The sequence below is a fragment of the Crinia signifera genome, chromosome 6, assembly GCF_055691185.1.
Source record: "Crinia signifera chromosome 6, ASM5569118v1, whole genome shotgun sequence".
Taxonomy (NCBI): Eukaryota; Metazoa; Chordata; class Amphibia; order Anura; family Myobatrachidae; genus Crinia; species Crinia signifera.
In genome coordinates, this window is record NC_139222.1 from 260346043 (window position 1) to 260367222 (window position 21180).

General features: G+C 46.5%; 1 protein-coding gene across 2 annotated transcripts in view; it reads right to left on the minus strand.

Annotated features, from left to right (window-relative positions):
* Positions 1-20286, minus strand: part of LRRC27 (leucine rich repeat containing 27) — a 51996-nt gene extending 31710 nt beyond the window's left edge. For both annotated transcript variants that reach the window (XM_083149452.1, XM_083149451.1), the window contains exons 1-5: positions 20108-20286; positions 16043-16247; positions 9187-9317; positions 6543-6601; positions 2365-2517 (exon numbers count right to left, since the gene is read on the minus strand). In XM_083149452.1, coding sequence (XP_083005578.1) covers positions 2365-2517; positions 6543-6601; positions 9187-9317; positions 16043-16225 — 526 coding nt within the window. In that variant the 5' untranslated portion in view covers positions 16226-16247; positions 20108-20286. The remainder of the gene's footprint in view (positions 1-2364; positions 2518-6542; positions 6602-9186; positions 9318-16042; positions 16248-20107) is intronic.
* Between the last annotated feature and the right edge of the window lie 894 nt (positions 20287-21180).

Consider the following 21180-nt stretch of genomic DNA (forward strand, 5'->3'; position numbering starts at 1 on the left):
TGGAATTGCCGGAAGGGGGTCTGGGGGGTCTGCAAATTGCGGGAGGGGGGGTGGTGTGTGGGGATCCGCGGTTAGCAGGAGGGGGCGGGGGTCCGCAAATCGTGGGCGGGGGCGCGGGGGGGCTTGAATCGTGGGAAGGGGGGTCCGCAAATTGCGGGAGGGGGGTTGTCGGGGTTAGTGAATTGCGGGAGGGGGGGTTGCGGAGGTCCGTGAATTGCGGGAGGGGCGCGTGGGGTGCCGTGAGTCAAGAGGGGGTGGTGCGGGGGTCCGTGAATCACGGGAGGGGTCATGAATCGCAGGAGGCGGGGGTCGTGGGGGGGGCTGCGAATCGCAGGAGGGGGGGGGGTGTGGGGGGTTGCCGTGAATTGCATGAGGGGGGCGTGAATCAAGGGAGGGTGGGCGCAGGGGGGTGGTGCGGGGGTCCGTGAATCGCGGGAGGGGGCATGAATCGCGGGAGGGGGGGGTCGTGGGGGGTTCCGAATCGCAGGAAGGGGGGTATGGGGGGTGCCGTGAATTGCGTGAGGGGGGCATGAATCGCGGGAGGGGGGGTCCCCGAATGTGTGAATTACGGGGCGGTCGCAAATCGCGAGAGGTGCCGAGGGGGCCCGCAAATCGCAGGAGGGGGGGGTCGCGGGGGGCCCTTTTAATGCCGGGAGGGGGGGGGTCGCAGGGGTCGCAGGGGTCCCGCGAATCGCTGGAGGGGAGGATGCAGGGGTCCTGCGAATCGCGGGAGGGGGCTCGCGGGAGGGAGGGGTCGCTGGGGCCCCGCGATTTGTGGGAGGGTCGTGGGGGTCCCGCGTTTCGCGGGAGGGGGTGGTCGCGGAGGTCCAGCGAATCACGGGAGGGGGTGGTCGGGTCTGGGACGGATATTAGACAGCACTTCCATCGACAGCCATTACATCGACACCATTAGTTCGACAGCTCAATAGGTCGACATGGTTTTAGGTCGACACTGCCATTAGGTCGACAGTCAAAAGGTCGACATGGGTTTTTTCACTGTTTTTTGGCCGAAATGTCGACACAGTCGACATGGACACAGTTTGAAGTGTACCGCAGCCGCTCGCTATGCTTCGGGCACGGTGCCTCGCTGCGCTCGGCACACTATTTTATTCTCCCACCACGCCCTAGTGGACAGTAGGGCATGAAATACCGCCTGTCGGCACATGTCGGCTCAATAAACAGTGAAAAAACCCATGTCGACCTTTTGACAGTCGACATAGACACTGTCGACCTAATGGCAGTGTCGACCTAAAAACATGTCGACCTAATGGCAGTGTCGACCTAATGAGCTGTCGACCTAATGAGCTGTCGACATAATGACATGTCGACCTAATGGTATGTCGACCTAAAACCATGTCGACCTATTGAGGTGTCGAACTAATGGTGTCGATGTAATGGCTGTCGATGTAAGTGCTGTCTAATAATAGTCCGGATACCGGGGTGGTCGCGGGGGTCCCGCGAATCGCGGGAGGGGGGTCGCGGGGGGTCCCGCGAATCGCGGGAGGGGGGGTTCGCGGGGGTCCCGCGAACCACGGGAGGGGGGGTCGCGCGGGTCCCGCGAATCACGGGAGGGGGGGTCGCGCGACTTGCGGGAGGGTGGAAAGCGGGGGTCCCGCGAATCGCGGGAGGGGGGGTGCGGGGTCCTGCGAATGGCGGGAGGGGGGGTCACGGGGGTTCCGCAAATCGTGGGAGGGGGGGTCGTGGGGGGGTCCCGCAAATCGCGGGAGGGGGGGGGTCGCGGGGGGTCCCGCAAATCGCGGGAGGGGGGGTCCCGCAAATCGCGGGAGGGGGGGGTCGCGGGGGGTCCCGCGAATCGCGGGAGGGGGGTCGCGGGGGTCCTGGCAGAGGGTAGGGATGTGCAGGAGTAATGGTGGATGGTGGCTGTGGAGTAATGGTGGATGGTGGGTGTGTACTGTAGCCCTGGCTGGGCGGGGGGAGGTGATGTCAAGGGGGTGGAACGTCAGACACATGAAAGTGAAACTGTTCTACACAGGAACGTTCTCCACAGGGGTTGAGTGACAGATCTGGCTAAATATATAAGAGATGAATGTGAAATACAGGAGGCAAGTGACATGGGTGTGGTATAGCACAGCAATAGTCGGGATTCAGACAGTCATTAGCCCGACGTCGGAATCCAGACTGCCCGGACTCAGACAGCAGGGGGGGGGGGGGGGGGGGAAGCAACAAAGCCCCTTGTGGGCTCGCTGCGCTCACCTATTCTATTCCCCCTCTATGGGGGTCGTGGACCCCCACGAGGGAGAATAGCCGGTGGCCGTCGGGATCCCAAGTGTCGGGGTTTAACAGTTGGGATTCCGACGTCGGTTTAATGACTGTCGGTCAGTCATCCGGCACCCAGTGACTTACCTGATTCCCGAGGTGTAGAAGAGAAAAGATGCCCCCTCTGGGCATTACGGAGAAATGGTAAGATGGAGTCCAGCCCTTTGCACACAATATCTTCCGGGGGGAACTCAAGAGGACAATGTCGGAGATTTAAGGCTTTAAGTGTAGACAGGTCACCTATAATGAGGTAAAAAATTATATTACAGTCCAAAATACAGAACATCTTACTCCTCTCAGAACCTTTGTTTTCTTTAAAACATGATCTTAATGAAATATTTATTATTAAATTGTTTTTTTTCAGGGTCCATGACTTCTACGCAAATGGGGGAAATCAACAACAACGACAACAACTCATAGAATAGTGTCGCAGCCTCAGAAACCAGCCGAGGATGCCAGGCGCTAACTGGTGACTCATAAACGTCTCCGACCCTACTGACCGATTCTCTTATTTTACAATAGTGACATTGCTATGGGGAATGCCACATTTTACTTGTACCTCAGTTCTAATAAATATCCCCTAATATAGTACTAAGGGACAATGGTGCCGACTCATACCTGCCCGCTAGGCAGCCTCACTGTTTGGGGGAATCCTCGCTGTCCTCTGACAGCGAGGATTTCCCGGCACATTGAATAGGGTGAGCGGTCAGCGCGGGGGTTAAACAGCGCCATTAAACCTCCTCGCCGGCCGCATTGAATACACCCCATTGTGTGAGTCTATTTACACAGGCATATAACGCTTCATAAAGAAATATAAACCACTTATCCACATATGTAAATAACCTTAAGTCCTATAGGTGGCAATATGTACTGTATTGTGTTACCTTTGACAACTTATTTGTCAGCTTTGGGAACATATAATCCCATGTACAGTAGCGCTTATGGTTAAAGAGAAATAACCATCACTGTAAGCCCTACTGTACAATGCTTCCAGGGCCTCTTCTGTCACTGAGCGGACTTTAAGTATACAAGAAGTTTACATGTGGTTTTACTACCAGCAAGCCCAGCCCGTTCCTACCGAAGCGAAGGTGGTAAAGGTTGCGTCACATCAATCATGGGGAAGTTTTCATAATGCAGGGAAGAAAGAAAACCAATATTGCATTGTCGCAGTATGAAATAGTTGGGCAAGTGTCTATATAAGCAAAGCAATTGCCAGAATGCATTAGCAAACATTCATGCTCAGCAGCACAGAAAATGGCTGCAATTAATCACCACTGCTACAGTATACAACAAAGCCAAGCAAACGCGGCCATCAGAAGCCACGTCTCAGCAGGCGGAACAGCAAAGATCTATTAGCGGCTGTATTATAACTGAAATCACTTCAGAAGTAAATATAACCGTAAAGCAAGAATGCCCCAGTGACAGATACCAGAAAGTACCCCTTATTGTGCCAACCGCAAGGGACACCGGCCCTCAAAATACATAGAAACAGAGAATGTGACGGCAGATCAGAACCACTTGGCCCATCTAGTCTGCCCCTTTTTTAAACATGTTACCTCAAACCATATTTGATCCTTATTTCTTTGTAAGGATATTAATATGCCTATCCCAAGCATGTTTACATTGTTCTACTGTATTTGCCTCTACCACCTCTGTTGGGAGGCTATTCCACTTATCTACTGCCCTTTCTGTGAAGTAATTCTTCCTCACATTTCCCCTGAATCTTCCTCCCTCTAGTGTCAGTGCATGTCCTCGTGTTCTGCTGCTCCTCTTCCTGTGAAGAATGTCTCCCACCTGTACCTTGTTAAAGCCCTTGATATATATGAAAGTTTCTATCATGTCCCCCCTTTCCCTTCTGTGCTCTACAGTATACATATTAAGATCTTTTAGTCTTTCCTGGTACGTTTTGTGATGTAGGCCATGCACCATTTTAGTTGCGCTTCTTTGTACAGTCTCTAATGTATTTATATCCTTCTGGAGATATGGCCTCCAGAACTGAACACAGTACTCTAGATGAGGACGTACCAATGACCTATACAGTGGCATTATTACTTCTTTCTTTCTACTGCTGATACCTCTCCCTATGCAACCAAGCATCTGACTTGCCTTCTTCATTGCTTTCTTTGAATCTAATGATTTCTCAAGCACTCGCAAATCTAGATCCGCTGTGCCCTTTTACGGGAAGAGGGCGGGCAGCTGGCACCCGTTGATGGTCGCTGAACATCAAATAATTTCTCTCTCCTTTGTAAATAAAAGTCAGTCAAAACGGACTTTTATTTCCCTCAAGAAGGGGTGGATGCTGGCGTCATGTGACTTCAGCCACCGGCCCCGGCAAGCATCGGCCCGCCTGGTTTCCCAGGGGAATGCCCAGCATTTTCAGGAGGACGCCCATAAAATGCTGGCCATTCCCCTGCTCCAGCACCGTGTCCGCCCCCGGCCCTCCCTCCCCACAACGAACGGCCGGGCGAGTGTGTAACTCACCGAAGCCATTCAGTGCCCGTGTTTGCACAGGCGCAAAAAATGCCCAACAATCGGGGCTGAACTCGTATCGCTACGAATGGGTGGCGGGTGTTCGGTGAGCATGAGCCGAAGAAGGGCCTGTACTGCGCGCGCACGCACACACACACACACACACACACACACACACACACACTGCATCCAGAACAGACTCTGCTAAGTTCATGAGCTACTTACTGCATCACTTTCCCAGCAATGTAATAAATGTACATAGAACAGCAAAGACTCTTGCCACTGACAGGCTTTGCTTTTGAAATATGGCATCAGCCATGTAACTTGGGGAGGGGGGGGCATACTTCCAGTGAAAGCAGCACAGTCGGGGGTCTGGCGGAATTACACATGGTGCCCTTTTTTGTTACATTACCCTGTTCTTATATCACTACATTTGACGCACAAGTCAATGGCACAGGGATATCTCATTTTAATAAAGTATAGCTCTATTAGGGCCAGATGAATCAAGCTTCAAAAGTGATAAAGTGGAGCGTGATAAACAACCAGCCAATCAGCTCCTACCTGTCATTTTTCTAACACAGTCTGTGACATGGCAGGCAGGAGCTGATTGGCTGGCTGTTTATCACTCTCCATTTTATCACCTTGATATATCTGGTCCTTAATGACAAACACTTTTATTACCTCAGTCCATGCACATAAACAATCTAGAGAATAAGTCGTATCCTGTGCTCAGTTATGCAAATTATTAATCAGGAACTCGGTGATTAAGTCATTAGTTTTCTGCAATCAAATCAACAGTAAAAATCCAATAAAAGCTGATGAGGGATCCGCAGCTACTGAAACATTTCACTAATGAGATTATAATAAGAGGTATCTTAAAGACAGTTCCCAGAAGAATCCACGGCGGTGAGACAGGTGACGTGACTTCTAAGAACATGGCTCAGCAGCGGGAACGCTTCCTCTCAGTGTCTCAGTGCTGGGAAACTGATGCTCTCCTGACACATATGGGTCTTGTTAGCCAGGACCGTTCTGTTACTATGGCACCCGTGCGTTCCGAACTCATCCGCACGTCACACACTAACAGCGCAGGTTTTAAGGTAACCCATGATAGAACACAGATCGCTAGATCAAACTGACCTAGGAATTAAGTCACCTGTGCTCACTATTATATTCTCAGTCTATGCCCACTTGGGTAATAAAGTGTGAAAAACCACCTTTAAAATAAATTAAAAAAACCTGTTGACCTAATGCTTTTTTCGGCGTCCATGTCAACTTACGTCGAAATAGACACCAAAAAACATGAAAAACTCATGTCGAAACTCATGTCGACCTTTTATTTATTATATTTATTTATTAACAGTTTCCTATATAGCGCACACATATTCCGCAGCGCTTTACAGAGAATATTAGAACACTCACATCAGTCCCTGCCCCAGTGGAGCTTACAATCTATATTCCCTACCACATGTACATACACACACAGGCATCCTAGGGTTAATTTTTGTTGGAAGCCAATTAGCCTACCAGTATATTTTTGGATTGTGGGAGGAAACCAGAGTACCCGGAGGAAACCCACTGTGAAGTACGGAGAGAATATACAAACTCCGCACAGTTAGGGCCATGGTGGAATAGAACCCATGACCTCAGTGCTGAGGCAGTAATGCTAACCATTACACCATCCATACTGCTTTTACACATCAACCTAATGCTTGTGTTGCCTTAATGACCATGTTGACTTAATGTGCGTCGACCCTTATGACCCATACCCCAGCAAATACAGAATAACCGACACTTACCGAGCTCTATGGGAAGTGCCTTTATTGGGTTTCCTTCTAGAAGAAGATATCGGAGCTGCCTGTGGGACAGATACGTACACACAAGTTTACAGTAGAATTAAATGGAAAAAATGTCAATTTTCCATGAGAAGGTATAATGGTAATCCTTCCATTTCTATGTATTACAATGCTATGCTAATCCATTTTATTTAATAAATAATAACCCATTATGCCTCATATGATAATGACAGCCAATAACGACCTGGAGTTAGGACCAGGGAGAAACTTAAACAAGAAGTTAGAGACCCAGGGCCCAATTCAGCACCATTCGGGACAAGGCGGATTCGGCCCCGTTCCGATGGTGGGGGGTCTGTGCATGCGCGTACATGCGCATGTTCCGGCCCCCGGCAACTAACAGCTTCGGCGAGATACACACTAGCCGGGCCGTTCATTGCAGGGAGGAAGGGACGAGGGTGGACAGCTGCAGGGATGGGGCTAGCCCATGGGAACGTCCAGCGTTTTAAGGGTGACCTCGTGAAAACGCGGAGTGCAGATAAGTCAATGCCAGGTGGGGCAGCTGACATCACAAAAATCAGGTCCTCCTACCGGCCCCCCAGAAACGTGGGTAACCCACCCTGGATCTCCCTGGCTGCAGTGATAAATTACCGCGATTACTGCTGGCTTTGAGGGGGCGGAGCTAAAGATGCAAATCACATCATTTAGTCCCGCCCCCTCCTCAAGGACCCACGACTTGCGGGATTTGCTTGCTGGGGCTTGATGATGTCTACATCAGGCCCCGCCCCCCTGAAGTGCTGCTGAAGTCTTTTCTCTGGGCTTCTCCCGGAGAGGAGAGTTTAAAAGTAGGCAACCCTTGTATAAAACAGTCAGATGGCAGAAGGATTGAGGGTAGTTGGACAGTTAAAGATATCAGTGGAATAGGAGGAATACTGTGACCCAGTAAAGTGATATTACATTTCAATATTTACTCTAATTATATCATTTTTTCATTTTATATATCACACATTAAACAGTTTTCTTACTCATATAAATGTGCGCCTGACCGGTGTTTATTCCCTGCGCTAATTGCAGAATGATGACAATACATTTGGATGTGAAGACACCAGGATCTGCTTTCATACTACCTACTTAAATTATGCATCTGCCTGCTAAATAATGCACAAGATGTGTACTATTAAATCCTCCTAGTGTTCTCATCTACTGGAGAGATATACCGAAATCCCAACAAGACAAAACATGAGGAGAATGCACAGTAATGTCTAATGAATACTACGGAACATACCATAGTCTCCTGGGAGGAAATGCATACTGTTATCTATGCAGTAATTACAAGTTCAGAGGGAACCCTTTAAATTTACACCACTGGAGAACAATGCAGGACCTCAATACCCAAAATGTTTCAATGGTCCAAAAATAAGAACCAATGTAGCCAACAATATGATATGACTAATGGGCATTGTGCAAAAATGGTTACTTGTGTATTATCACGGCGCCCATCGCATCGCATTGCATACCACTAAATAGGGTATGGGGTATAGGGTAACAAATCAATGATCAAGTACAAACCATTCTCTGAAGACTAATAGGCGCTCTCCAAGTCTCGGGGGTCAAGCTCGGGGGTCAAGGGCCCTCCAGCAAACATTCCCCACCAGCTCTCTCAGCCAATTACGTGGCACTTGCAGTCAGCTGAGAGAGCTTGCACTTTAATTACATTTAGATTAATTTACATAATTATCATTTAGCAATGTATAGAAAATATGCAGTGACTGCCACTAGTGGCATATAATATCACATGCATTTGAAAAGGAAAATAAAAATGATTAATTCGCTTTCTGTATAAAACGGGCAGACAAACCAATTACATTTCTCCAATGGGAGACAACACAACGTCATAGGGTATAATGATATATCAGTAACTGACCTTGTAGGTTACAATGCAAGCACTAACTATAGGACACTGTAAATAAACTGGAATATTGTAGTGTTCATTCTAGCACCCGTTATCTTTGAAAACCCATGCAGTTCCTCTTCCCTGCCTGGGGTGTCGCTGTCTGCTGTGGTGTTTCTAGCACAGGTCTGGTAGGCATATCAGTGCTGATATACAGACCACACTGTGGTAGAAGCACTACAGCAGACAGCGACACCCCAGGCAGGGAAGAGGAACTGCATGGGTTTTCAAAGATAGCGGGTGCTAGAATGAACACTATATTGGGTGGTGGTAAAACAGCCAGGGGAATACCAGGGGTGTGCAGGTGCTGCGCTGCATAGTAAAGTGCACGCACAATAGTGATGCAATCTCAATACTTTGCAAATGCATCATGGGACGGGACTCGGCAAGTCACCTGGGCAACACCATGCTGCACTGCAGGGGGAGATGTAACGTGTGCAGAGAGATTTAAGTGTAAGAGAGACATGGCCAAACACAAACAATAGCTGCCCGGCATTTATGATCTACATGCTAAAGTATCTAGTATTTACCCTGCATAGAAAAACACCCCTTACAGTATAACATGGTTTGTAAGTATAAAGGTTCTGATAACTTGCAGTGCCCTGTAGCTATCCGAGAGGGATCTCTGCATGGTCTGGGGATGACATACAAGTATTCACTGTTGAGGCCTACATTTATGTTCTTATTTATATGTGGTACCTGTGCTTTCCAATAGTCGCTGGCAGACTTGTGATTTCATTGTACCGGAGATCCAACCAGATGAGGTAAGGAAGATGTAGGAAGAGGCCGTCAGGAAGAGCACACAGTGCATTGCCTTGAAGGTGCAGATTCTGTAAGCAAACACGGAGAAGGCTTTTCCACTCATGTTTTTTTGCAGTGAAATACGAAATCATACATGGACAGTAATTATAGGTAAAGATATAAAAAGTACAACTACAGTAGTCAAGGAAATGACTCATGATGCCACGCCCCCTGCATTCCCACCTGGGCCTCCTCCCTAGAGATGGGCAAAACGGGTCACTAGCGAGAGCTGGGATCCAGCAGGTCGGCCTGTGAAAAGAGCCGGATCTTTTTAGACGACTCATCGGTTCACTTTGAAAGAAGGAGTAATTTTATAATAATGAAGCATACTTTGTTTAACAATCATTTATTGCCATTTTTTTCCCTTTTTTTTTTAAACAGTGAGCTTAACAAATAAGAACATACATAACCGAGTAAAACACTGATCGATGGCTGGGTGCAGAATCGCTATCGATGACGTCTGCACCGATGGCCATCCCTAGCAGCAGCAGCAGCCTTGTTAATCTTTCTTTTACTTGCAGTCGCAGCACTGAACTCAGTCTCCGGAGTCAGTACATCTCAGCTGCCACAGGTGGCAGTGCTGAGCTCAGGCAAATGCATTGTAATGAAAAACCTAAACTGAACGTAAAAGAACGACGGGTCACCTTTTTGGGATCAGTGGCTCCCTCACTCTTTTATGGGATCCGTTCAAAAGACCCGCTTCGTACGCGAACGACCCATCTCTACTCTTGATTGATAGCAGGAAACTAACAGTGATCCATCGATTGATTGCACATGCACAGTGCAGACAGCGACTCTCACCTAGTGGGGGGGCAGGACCCAGTGGGTGGGGGGACTATGTGACCTATTAGTTGTGGTGCTGAGTTCTGCACAACCTGTGCGGGGGAGGGAATGAAACATATACATATGTTCTCTGACATCAATCATGGAGAATCCCCAGTGCCGATGTTAGGGTTAGGCTGCAGGACTGGGGGGGGGGGGGGGGGGGGGGGGGGTATGGGGTAAGGACTAGGCAGTGGGAGTGGAGAGTTAGGGTCAAATTTGGGTTGTTGACTGTCAGGATGCTGCTGTTGGCATTCTGATGGGTTGGTGAGTGACTGACGGTGTTCGATACCCGCAGGGCAGGACTGTGGCACAAGGGAAACTCCCGATGGGAGGGAGAGAGAGAGATCAGGTTTCAGCATATGCACGTGAATCATACGTTATACATCACAGGACTTTGTTGTATTTTCTACAGTGCGTTGCTGTTATTAATCTGCTGTTACTAATCTGGTATGTTATCATGCATGCACTGGTAGTATTTGCTATACAAATGGAGCCCTCCCCAGCTAGCCTTCTCTGGAGAGCCATGGCTCCCCAAGGCCTATTGTTCTCAGCTGCAATACAATACACAGAACAATACAGTAGGGGATTAGCATAGGATTAAGTCCGACAGCTCTGGCTCACTTAATCCTATTAAAGGGCTAGATGAGGATGGCTCTATCTGTATATTTATCAAGTAGTCCAGCACTCTTTAATGGTTAGTCATACCAATGAGTTGGCTTGCAACACCCGCTATGGAGTCTGACCACACCCCTTAAAAACAGTCTCTTACCACAGTATCCCCCCTGGTGGGCCCTTCATGCCCCAGTACGACACCTGATACCAGCCCCCATAGTTGGGTTAAATAACAAAATACACTTCATGCTCTACTAGATAAAGACAATATAGAACATTTTAAATCAAATCACATTCAACTAATGCTCATATAAAAAATCTGTTCTACAGGAAACGTTGTTAAAAAGGGCCGCAAACAACCCAATTCCACTGTGTGATTACCATGTTCTACACCAATGTTTTTCAACCACTGTGCCGTGGCACACTAGTGTGCCTTGAGCTGTTTTTAAGTGTGCCCCCAGATCTAGAGATGCCCAAACCAGTTCACAGCCACCACCAGTTCAGGTGTTATTTACTGGTCTCTTCTTTTCATGTAAAGGACCAATGTATTTTATTTTTGTTACCTGTCGGGACCGGTGTGATTGTTTTTTTAAATGGGGGTCAATAGGTTGTTTTTTTTTCCCTGTGGGGACCAATGTATTTTGCCCAGTGTGGATCTCATGCTGTGCCTTGGCAATTTAAAAATCGTATTAAGTGTGCCGCAAGGTAAAAAAGGTTGAAAATCACTGTTCATCCTTTCTACGCCGTTACAGAACATGCAGGATGGTGTCAAAAAGGTCCCCGAATATGTACTGTCATAGGAAAGCAATTACTTTTGTAGTCAAGACCCGAATGTGACAAACCCATTATTTTAATACAAACGTATGGAGTGTGGGATAAGTCTTTTGTTTCATATTTTCAGTAATTATTAGGTGAGCGCTGAGAAAAGCCTTAGCCGGCGCTCGGATTTAGCAAATCACATCTGATTTCCCTGAGAAAGGATTTCACTTATGTTCACAGTAAACCTGCCTTATAACAGCTGTAACTTAATAAGTAGGATTAAACCGAATTACTGAGAAATCAGTTAGTGAAGATTCAGTGTTCGGTCAGCATTAAGTGCATTACTAACCAATCATACACTGCAACACAAATGTCAATTATGGTTTAAACTAGTAATTCAGGGTTGCCAACTTTTAAATGCTCCTCTCCGGGAGATGCCCGGAGAGGAGACTTTCCTTACCCAATCGGGGGGCGGGGCTTGACTGTGACGTCATTAAGCCCCGCCCCATTACGGGAAATAGGAGAAATGACTGATCTCAAATGGAGGGGGCGGGGCTAAAATGACACTACTGTGCCATTTTAGCTCCGCCCCCTCCTCTGAGACCCGCGGATTGCGGCATTTACATGCCGCGATTTGAGGGGCTCAGGGGGGGTCCCCCAGATTCCGGGAGGGTTGCCCACCCTTCCGGGGGGCCAGGTGGGGGACCTGATTTTCGGGAGACTCCCGGGAGGGTCGGCAACCCTGTAGTAATTGCTCATATATAAATGCTCTCTAATACTTAGAAGACATAACATTTAGTAATGAGCACAGAAGCCATTACTAACCAAACCACAGATGTAGCATTGTCCCAAGATGATTATATCAGAGCTTAAACACACTGCACTGCTGTTACCGCCTGCACCTTTGGGTATATTTACTAAGGTATGGGTTTTTCTAGAAGTGGAGATGTCTCCAATAGATTCTATTGAGGTGAATTTACTAATGCCAAACAGCATTTACCCAGCATTTTAATGCCGGGGACTGCAGCGCTGGACCCCCGTTCTCACTGCTAAGGCAAATTCCCAGGTGAAGCGGTTGTACCCGGTAATTTGCCTTTTAACACAGTTTTTTTGCAGTGTGAACGGGTCAACCCGTGTCTGCATACCTGGACCTCCAACCCTGGTAAAAAGCAGGGTTGGAGTCCCAGGAAATTTGACATGAGTTGAAGCGTTCACACTGAAAAAGAAAAGGCAAATTCCAGGGTTGACACGCTAGACCCGGGAATTTGCCTAGCAGTGAGAATGGGGTATAAGATGGCGTTCTATTGAAAATGGGATGTTGGCCATAGCAATGAATCAGATTCTATGGGGTTTATTCACTAAGATGGAAATTCTATTGAAGATGGGATGTTTCTACGGGCAACCAATCATTATATTTATTACTAGCAAGTCCGCTCGAAGCAAATGCTTTGAAAGCTAGTCGGCTACCTTGTGATTGCCTCTATGTTTGTGCATGTGTGAGAGAGAAAGAGATGTCGTTTCACTCGCTGCCAACAGATGGCAGTGTTTTGTGACACACAAACGGACACTAGTGGTGAAAGGGGCAATCATTTACACTGCAAAATCAAACTGGTATTGCAGTGTAAATGATTGCCGCTGTAAAAAACCTGGAGATTTCTTACCAAATCTCTCACTTTCTGATTCTCTCATCCTATTACATTTCACCCCTGATCTTCAATAGAACTCCCATCTTATACCACGTTCTCATTGCCACCCCTGCAAAAACCCAGGTTTTTGTTGCCGGGTTTTTGGCGGAGCACAGAGCATCTCAGCTCTACAGACCCCATTCGTACTGCACCTTAGACCCAGGAAATTCTCGTGTCTGCCCCGTTCACACTGCTTACCCTGGTCTGCCTGCCAACAAGTGTGTGGAATCTAAGAGCAGCATTGATTGGCTGTTTAAAAAGTATCTTTAATTGGCTGTCTAAAACGCAGCTTTGAGCAATGCAATGAGCTTGCTTTTTTGCATCTTGTGAGAAAAACCGGGGTCTAGCCTGTTCACACTGTCATACACCCATGTATTACCCAGGAAAAACCCTGGAAAAAAACCCATGTGTAATTCCCGGGGCATTACACCCGGGAATTTCACTAACACCCGTTCACACTGTGACAGGACACTCGAAATTACTGCTTGCCCTGGCAAATACCCGGGTTTTTGCGGCAGTGAGAACGGGGTATTATACCCATCAGCATCGCCTTTGCACAGACCACCATCAGAGTCGCCCTCAGCGTCTGGAACAGCGCACCCAGCTGAAGGTAGTGCATCCCCTGAAGCGACGCACCAAACCGAGAGTCAACATCCGCAGTTAAGCACCAACAGTAAGTTATTTAATACTTTTCCACACACCAATATTACACAATTTAAAAAAAAAAAAAATGTTGCAGCATGTAGTTAGTGTGGTCCCTGAGTATGCAGCTGGAACACCACACCCAGCAACTACACGCCATGCCCCTGAGTATGCGGCTGGAACACCTCACCCAGCAACTACTCGCCATGCCCCTGAGTATGCGGCTGGAACACCACACCCAGCAACTACTCGCCATGCCCCTGAGTATGCGGCTGGAACACCACACCCTCCAGCAACTACTCGCCATGCCCCTGAGTATGCGGCTGGAACACCACACCCTCAAAATCTAGACGCTGGAATCCCGACCGCCGAAATCCAGACACTTTCTCCTCTATGGGTGTCCACGACACCCATAGAGGGAGAATAAATAAGTGTGCCGAGCGTAGCAAGGCACCAGGTCTGCTGCGTGGTGAGCACAGCAAGCCCGCAAGGGGGGGCGATCCACATCCCCCCCATGTCGGGATTTCGGCGGTCGGGATTTCCTACCAATCCCATGACTACCCCTGTTACCAATAGTTGTAAAACTGTTTAAGCTTAAGGGTTATTTTGTTTACATGCCCGGCCGGCCTGTACACATGTAATGTTAGGCATTGGGTGTCATTATTTAAAAGTGCTAAAGTTTTATATTATATTTTGTTATAGAAATTCTTTATCTGTATGTTCACACACAACAGTATGTTTTGCAGTGAAAAGCACTTTATTGTAGGTATGAATAAAATATGTCCATAAAAACAGAAATGTCTTGTCATTATTATTATTATTATTATTAAATGGGTTAATAGCCATGATAAAATCAATGCAGTGTGCTGGGGAAATGAAGGCCTCTTTAAATGACATCATCTTTGGCTGATTTTGAAACAGCCAATCATAGCAATTTTTACAAATTTTTCAACAGCCAATCAAAGCTGCTATTACACTCCACACACTTGTTGGCAGGCAGACAAGTGGAAGCAGAGTGTGAAAAGGGCAGAAACAGGAAATTCCCGGGTCTGAGGTGCAGTATGAAGGGGTCTGTCAGCTGAGATGCTCTGTACCCCGCCAAAAACACAGGAATAAAAGCCCGGGTTTTTGCAGGGGCGGCAATGAGAACATGGTAGAGGTAAATTTACCCCTACAGATCATTTATCTACCACCATAGATAAACGAGATCTGCGGTATACTGCGTACATTCGCAGCCTAGAGAACAGGTAAACAGATTAGGGGGGTTATTTTGGTTCATTTGCCCCCCCCCCTGTGCGTTCGCATGTGCAGATGCAGGGTGCGTGTGGCCTCGGCAAACAGGTAGTTCACCGGGCACATGCACTCAAGTGTGCGGGCGGTATGACTTGAGAGTCACTTTTATATGTGTGCACCTTCCCCATCATACGATGGTTGCCGGCCATCGAATGATGTGGGTGGATCCCCCTAAGCTGCAAATGGATGATTCGCAGGCCCCGTGACGGAATCACCCTTGGGAAAGGCCACCGTTCGCAAAGCGGGGATTGATGGACTCGGAAGGCTGCGAAATAACCAGAATCACCCCCTAGGTCTGTAAGCAAGGTATGCGTAAGTACTACATTGGATTTTAATCAGCCAAGTACTATCACAGCTAAAGTGGAATCTAAAGGTGGAACGCTGTAATCAATGATCTTCCTGCCTCTTCCAATCAACACAACAACACTTTATAGTTTAATAGCGGATTGTACAGAAGATGCTCATTAAGGCTGATAATTGTTTGTTCCTTAATTATAATTATATAGAAATAGAAAATATGCAAGCTTGTCTTATTATGTATTATTATTATCTATTTGTTATAAAGAAGTAGGGCAGTGATACAATGCTAACCAGTAGACAGTATTTGTATACGGACAGGGGCCCTTATTTAGATCTGATTGCAGTACAAATTTGTTCTCAAAATAGGCAATACCATGTGCACTGCAGGTGGGGCAGATGTAACATGTGCAGAGATAGTTACATTTGGGTCGGGTGTGTTGAAACTGAAATCTAAATTGCAGTGTAAAAATAATGCAGCCAGTATTTACCCTTCACAGAAACAAAATAACTCACACAAATCTAACTCTCTCTATACATGTTACATCTGCCCCACCTGCAGTGCACATGGTTTTGCCCATTTTGAGAACAAATTTGTACTGTGATCAGATCTGAATAAGGACCAGGGTGTATTAACCTACCTTTATACCGGGGGTGTCTCTGTAAAGGTCTTCACTCAGATCATGTAGTTTTCTCTTACTTAGGTCCAAAGTATCAGAGTTAGCGGAGAATCTATTTCCGTGTATTTGTTCCATTGAGCTACCAGTATAATTCACCATAACTCCACGAGTAACAATGCTGTCTGTAGACGATATTGTATCCATTGTCTATTAATGTCTGTAGAGGCTGGAACAGAACGTGAACACACTGAGTTGTGATGCCATTAAGATACACAATTCAGCACAAGCCACAGTAGGAATTCAATGGGGATACGGTCGTATTGTCGACAGCACTTAGGTCGACAGGTGGGAAGGTCGACAGGGTTCTAGGTCGACATGGGTTTAGGTCGACATATGCGTTTTTTCACCGTTTTTCGTGCCGACATGTGCCGACAGGCGGTATATCATGCCCTACCATCCACTAGGGCGTGGTGTGAGAATAAAATAATGTGCCGAGCGCAGCGCGGCACCGTGCCTGAAGCGATGGAAGGGAAGCAAGCGATGCGAGGGGCTGCGGTTGACTTCCAACTGTGTCCATGTCGACTGTGAAAAAACCCATATCGACCTAACAACCTGTCGACCTAACCCATGTCGACCTAACGCATATGTCGACCTAAACCCATGTCAGCATTGCCCCATGTCGACCTAGACACCTGTCGACCTTCACCCATGTCAACCTAGAACCCTGTCAACCTTCCCACCTGTCGACCCAACCATGATCGATAAAACGATTCACACCCATTCAATGAATGCACAAAGCCACACAGGATGCTGGCCGAACGCGCATGTTTTGCCTTGATTGTCCCTTTAAAAAAAGTCCAAGATTTGCCCGCAAACTGACTTCATTAAATCAGGACCAATGTATGTTCTTAATTAAGAACACAAGGACAGAATGTTATTAGGGAGTTTAATATGACAAAGAAAGTCAATATGTTTAATATAGGCTATATCACTGTAATACTTTTTTTTTTTTAAAAGTACAATTCAAGCAGCCACAGAAAGTGGTGCACTGCCATTTTCTGAGCTTTTGCTCATTTGTATTAGGAAAACAGTTTTAGATTTTCCTATAGTAGCATTCGCCACAGCAATTGTATTAGGTCTAACAAGGGTTTTGATCTCCATATTTAACAGTCTCCCTGCATTTTTTTTTTTAAAGGTGATACATTACAGAATTGCTTACAAAGGTGGCATCCAATTCCCCACGATTATTGATCGAGGGTAACGACTTCAAGGAGACCTATCCTATTGGGGCAGCACAGATGGTGTAATGGTTAGATGGTGTAATGGTTAGATGGTGTAATGCTTAGATGGTGTAATGGTTATGCGTGTGCGTGTCCACGTGGTACGGAATATAGGGGATATGGTCATTGGGTCGCCAGCATGTTAGTCATGAACATGCATTTAGGTCAACGATCGACATGAGTCTAGGTCGACATGGGTTAGGTCAACAGGGTCATTAGGTCGACATGGGGTTTTCCACTTCTTTTTTTGAGCCGACATGTGCCGACAGGCGGTATTTCATGCCCTACCATCCACTAGGGCATGGTTGAAGAATAAAATAGTGAGCCTAGCGTAGTGAGGCACCGTGACCGAAGCATGGCAAGCGCAGCGACGTGTCCATGTCGACTGTGTTCGGGCCAAAAAAAGTGGAAAACCCTATGTCAAACTTTTGACTGTCGACCTAACCCATGTCGACCTTTTGACCCTGTCGACCTAGACTCATGTCGAGCTAATGACGATCAACATGTTGGTGACCTAATGATCCACACCCGAATATAGATTGTAAGCTCCACTGGGGCAGGGACTGATGTGAGTGTTCAAATATTCTCTGTAGAGCGCTGAGGAATATGTGTGCGCTATACTGTATAAATGTTATTAAATAATAAACCCAGATAAGCTTGTGGGTTCCACAGCTTATTTGCGGCTTTGTTTAACCTGCCTCAGACAGGCAAAGCAAAATCCCCGATAAGCGATGCTTTTTCAGGGCTGCAGAGGTAAAAACACAAAAAAATTATATTTTTTTTTTTACAGGAAGTCTAATTGGATACCCAGCAGAAAAAAACAAATATCAGTGAAACATTGTGAAAAAATTGGATCATTGTGTATATAAAAAAAAGTACTTATGTATTATCTGGGCGTCCGATTTTTTAATTGCATCGCATCGCATGCAATATAGTGGCATACAATGCAATGCAATGCGATTTTTCATTGTAAAGACCCAATTTTTAATTGTATAGTCACCCATGGGTGATTTCATACCCCCACTATCCAACTACGCATGGAGTTGATTTTATATAGTGTGGCAAGCGCAGCGAGCCACCAAGCCCGAAGCGTGGCGAGCGTAGCGAGCCCCGCGAGGGGACGCAGAATACATGTAAAGTTATCCACGTCCACTCGCCACGCTTCGGGCTCGGTGGCTCGCTGCACTCGCCACACTATATAAAATCAACTCCGTGCGTAGTTGGATAGTGGGGGTATGAAATCACCCATGGTTGACTATACAATTAAAAATCAGGTCTTTACAATGAAAAATCGCATTGCATTGCATTGCATGCTTTACAATGAAAAATTGCATTGCATTGCATGCCTAAGTAGTGGCATGCAATGAAAAAATCGGGAGCCCAGATAATACATACTGTAAGTACCAAAAAAAAAATAGTTTCTGCATGTTTCTTGAATATTTAAATAATAGAATCCTTCACCATCACTGTACAGCACAGACTTAAGGTGCCCATAGACGGTCTGTTCCCAGACCGTCCGTTCTGTACTATGAGATGCGCGCTCCTGCGCATCTCATCGTACGGTACAAAAAGTATGTGCTGCACATACTTTTTGTACTTGGTTTACATCGCACTGCATCGCATTGCATGCACAGTGCATGCACAAGCAATGCGATGTGTACTATAAAAGTACAAAACGGACCGTGTATGGGGGGCATTAATGACCTAGAAGTCCACATCATATTATCGATGAGCCCACACCTTCATGTAAGATAAATACTGGATAAAAAAAGGATCCCTGCACAAACTATAACCTCAGTAGTGTGCATGCGTTAACATACCCTCCAACATGACCCATTGCATTCAGTACACAATGCTCTGTTCCTGGACTTATTTATTTATTAACAGTTTCTTATATAGCGCAGCATATTCCATTGTGCTTTACAAAGGAGACAGTCATACAACAAACAGGGAATTTACAGACAGTCAAAAGGTAGGAGGGCCCTGCTCGCAAGCTTACAATCTATAGGGAAAATGGCATTGATACATAAGGATAGATACTGTATTCCCTCTTAATGTATGAGTGCCGTCACCTGAGTTGGAACACCCTTCTCGTCAATTTCCTAGTTCCACACAGGTGATGGCAATCATACATTAAGAGGGAAGTCCAGGAACAGAGCATTGTGTATGTGTATTGAATGCAATGGGTCAAGTTGGAGGGTATGCGTTAACAAAGGGTCGCACATGCGCAATAACACCAATGGGATGTACACTGTAGTATTTGGGATCAAGAGGCAGCTGTCTTTCATAGAGATCCCCGCAACTGGCTCAATAATTATTTAATAATCGGGGCTAATTCCCCCAAAACACCCATTTTTCAAGGGTTAGTTGCTAATTTTAAGTATCCCCCGAATGTAAGACCCCTTGTCTGCAGCAGGAATCTCCTACCATACCCAAATGTCAGTAGGCTCTTTATAATAATCCTTTCTTTATATGGCGGCACAGGGGTTCTGCAGCGCCTTACAAAGAACATAAACAAACGAGCACAACATGCAACAGCGACTTGCAGTACAAGATAATGCAGGACAAGCAACTATGTAAAATCACTTTTATGTCACTTCTGATCTCAATCTTGATGAACATGTACAGTAATATCATGTTTTCTATAAGATAAAACAAATATGTCAGGAAATGTAGTTAACTGGGTAATATCAATAAACTAGTGCCATAAGTAATAATATAACAATGTGTCATGCACAGAGCATGTATATCAGCTGCTAAACACTATGCTGGGACTTGTAGTCCCATAGTCATTGGTGTTATTTACCTGGCCGGCCCCCGGCTGCTTCACTCCAGCTTAGCTCCTAGAGACTCCCAGAGCCAGACAGAGCACGATGGGGTACTGCGATGGCGGCAGCCAGCAAGCCCCCAGGGCCCGGTCATACAGCTCCTGTACGGCGGAAATGGACCATCACACAGGTACAATGATCCGTGCGGCGACGCGTTGCCAAGGCAACCAAGGACTACGGCGGCCTAAGCGAGTCAATCGCATGAAAGTGAAACTAGGGCTAGGCAATGTGAGCTGAATGCCAGGGATTATGGTCAGGCTAATATCTGCCAAATACGTGATTATTATATTTAATTCTGTTCAGTATACGGCACTATGGGTTATTATGGCCTCACTGCATAGATATCATGCTAGGTAGTGTTAAGTGCATGTGTTAGAGTCAATTGTCAGAAAGATGAATGAGCAATTTCAATTAATCTGAGTGCAACATATGTGTAAGGGGCATTATGTGTGTCATTATGTGTATGAAGGGAATTAATAAAGGTTGGCATAATGTGTAAGGGGCATTATGGTTATAAGGACATTAATAATGTGTGTCATGTGTAAGGGGCATTACTGTGTGGTATTATCAGGGGTGCCGAGAGAAAGGGGTAGGGGGTGCAAATTACCCAGGCCAAAGTCTGATGGGAGGGCCCAGTGGGGGCCACGGGCCCCCTCCCCTTAAGTAACAGCAATAGCTGCAGCTCTTCTCCTCTGCCCAGCACACACTGCTTTGTGCTGGGTTGCAGTGTGGCCATGGAGGTGCTTAAAATACAATATTTTCTCAGTATTTTTTTCTAAGGGTATAATGTGAATAATGTGAGGAGTAATGTATATAAGGTAAAGTGGTACTACAGTGTGATGTAATGTGAATAAGGGACACCATCGCATGATATAATGTGAATAAAGTTGCACTACTGTGTGGCATAATTTGAATTGGGGGTAAAATTGTGTGGCCACGCCCCTTCCCAGCAAGAAAACACCCCTGTTTGGGCTGTGCACCAAATGTGTGCACTGTTTCTATTTAAAATATTGCGGGTAGGAGCACCAAAATGATGACTGCTATGATGAGG